The sequence below is a fragment of the Suricata suricatta genome, unplaced genomic scaffold (genome assembly GCF_006229205.1).
Source record: "Suricata suricatta isolate VVHF042 unplaced genomic scaffold, meerkat_22Aug2017_6uvM2_HiC HiC_scaffold_21904, whole genome shotgun sequence".
NCBI classification, from domain to species: Eukaryota; Metazoa; Chordata; class Mammalia; order Carnivora; family Herpestidae; genus Suricata; species Suricata suricatta.
In genome coordinates this window covers 1-853 of record NW_021866998.1, presented here as the reverse complement: position 1 = coordinate 853, position 853 = coordinate 1, and the positions used below count along the sequence as shown (strand labels likewise).

At 68.2% G+C, this 853-nt stretch overlaps 1 protein-coding gene across 1 annotated transcript; it reads right to left on the bottom strand.

Annotated features, from left to right (window-relative positions):
• Window positions 1-3: 3 nt before the first annotated feature.
• On the bottom strand, window positions 4-760 carry LOC115284827 (claudin-7-like; the record flags this gene model as incomplete). The annotated part of the gene is made up of 3 exons (XM_029931308.1): window positions 4-118; window positions 210-294; window positions 402-760. Coding segments are annotated over 3 exons (559 nt in total), but the record flags the coding sequence as incomplete, so codon positions are not given.
• Between the last annotated feature and the right edge of the window lie 93 nt (window positions 761-853).

The window sequence follows — 853 nt, the reverse complement described above, 5'->3', positions numbered from 1 at the left end:
TGCGCGGTACCCAGATTTGCTCTCACTCCCGGGACAGGAGCAAGAGAGCAGCGCACCCCCCAGGATGACCAGGGCAGACCCGGCCCAGCCAATGAAGATGGCGGGACCGAACTCGTACCTATGGAGAGAGGGGGTGGGGGTCAGAAACCGGCCTTTCCTGGAGGGGAGCCAGACCTGCCGCCCCTTAGGAGTCGGGCTCTCGTACTTACTTCACATTCATGGGGACCAACGGGTTATAAAAGTCTGTGACAATCTGGTGGCCATACCAGGAGCAAGCTGTCAATGCAGCAAGACCTGGGGGAAAGAATGACTCTCAGGTTAGGAGACCCCACACTGGCGCCTCGCACCCCGACGCCAGGGCTCAGGGGACGGCCCGGGCCCTCCTCGGACCTGCCGCTCACCTGCCACGATGAAAATGATGCCTCCGGTCATGGCTATCCGGGCCTTCTTCACCTTGTCGTCGCCCCCGCAGCTTGTACACTTCATGCCCATCGTGGCCACGAACATGGCCAGGAAGCCCAGCACCAGGGACACCACCATGAGGGCTCGGGTGGCCTGTATGGCCGCTGCGGGGAAGGAGGAAGGACGCCCTCGTCGCTGGAAACCCCTTGGGCGTCCAAGCCCCGCGCGCGCGGTGGGTCCCGCCCCCTCCGGCTCCGCGGCCTTCCCGTCCGCCCCGCCCTCGCTCTGCCCTCGGACCCGCCCGGGGCGCGAGGGTTTCGGCGAAACCGCCCCGGCTTGGAGGGAGGCAGGAAGGGGCCTGCGGACGGGGGCGGGAGGCGGCGGGAGGCGGCGGGCGGCAGCGGCCGGAGTCCCCGCAGGGGCCGCCGATCCCGGCCCGCGCGGCCCAACT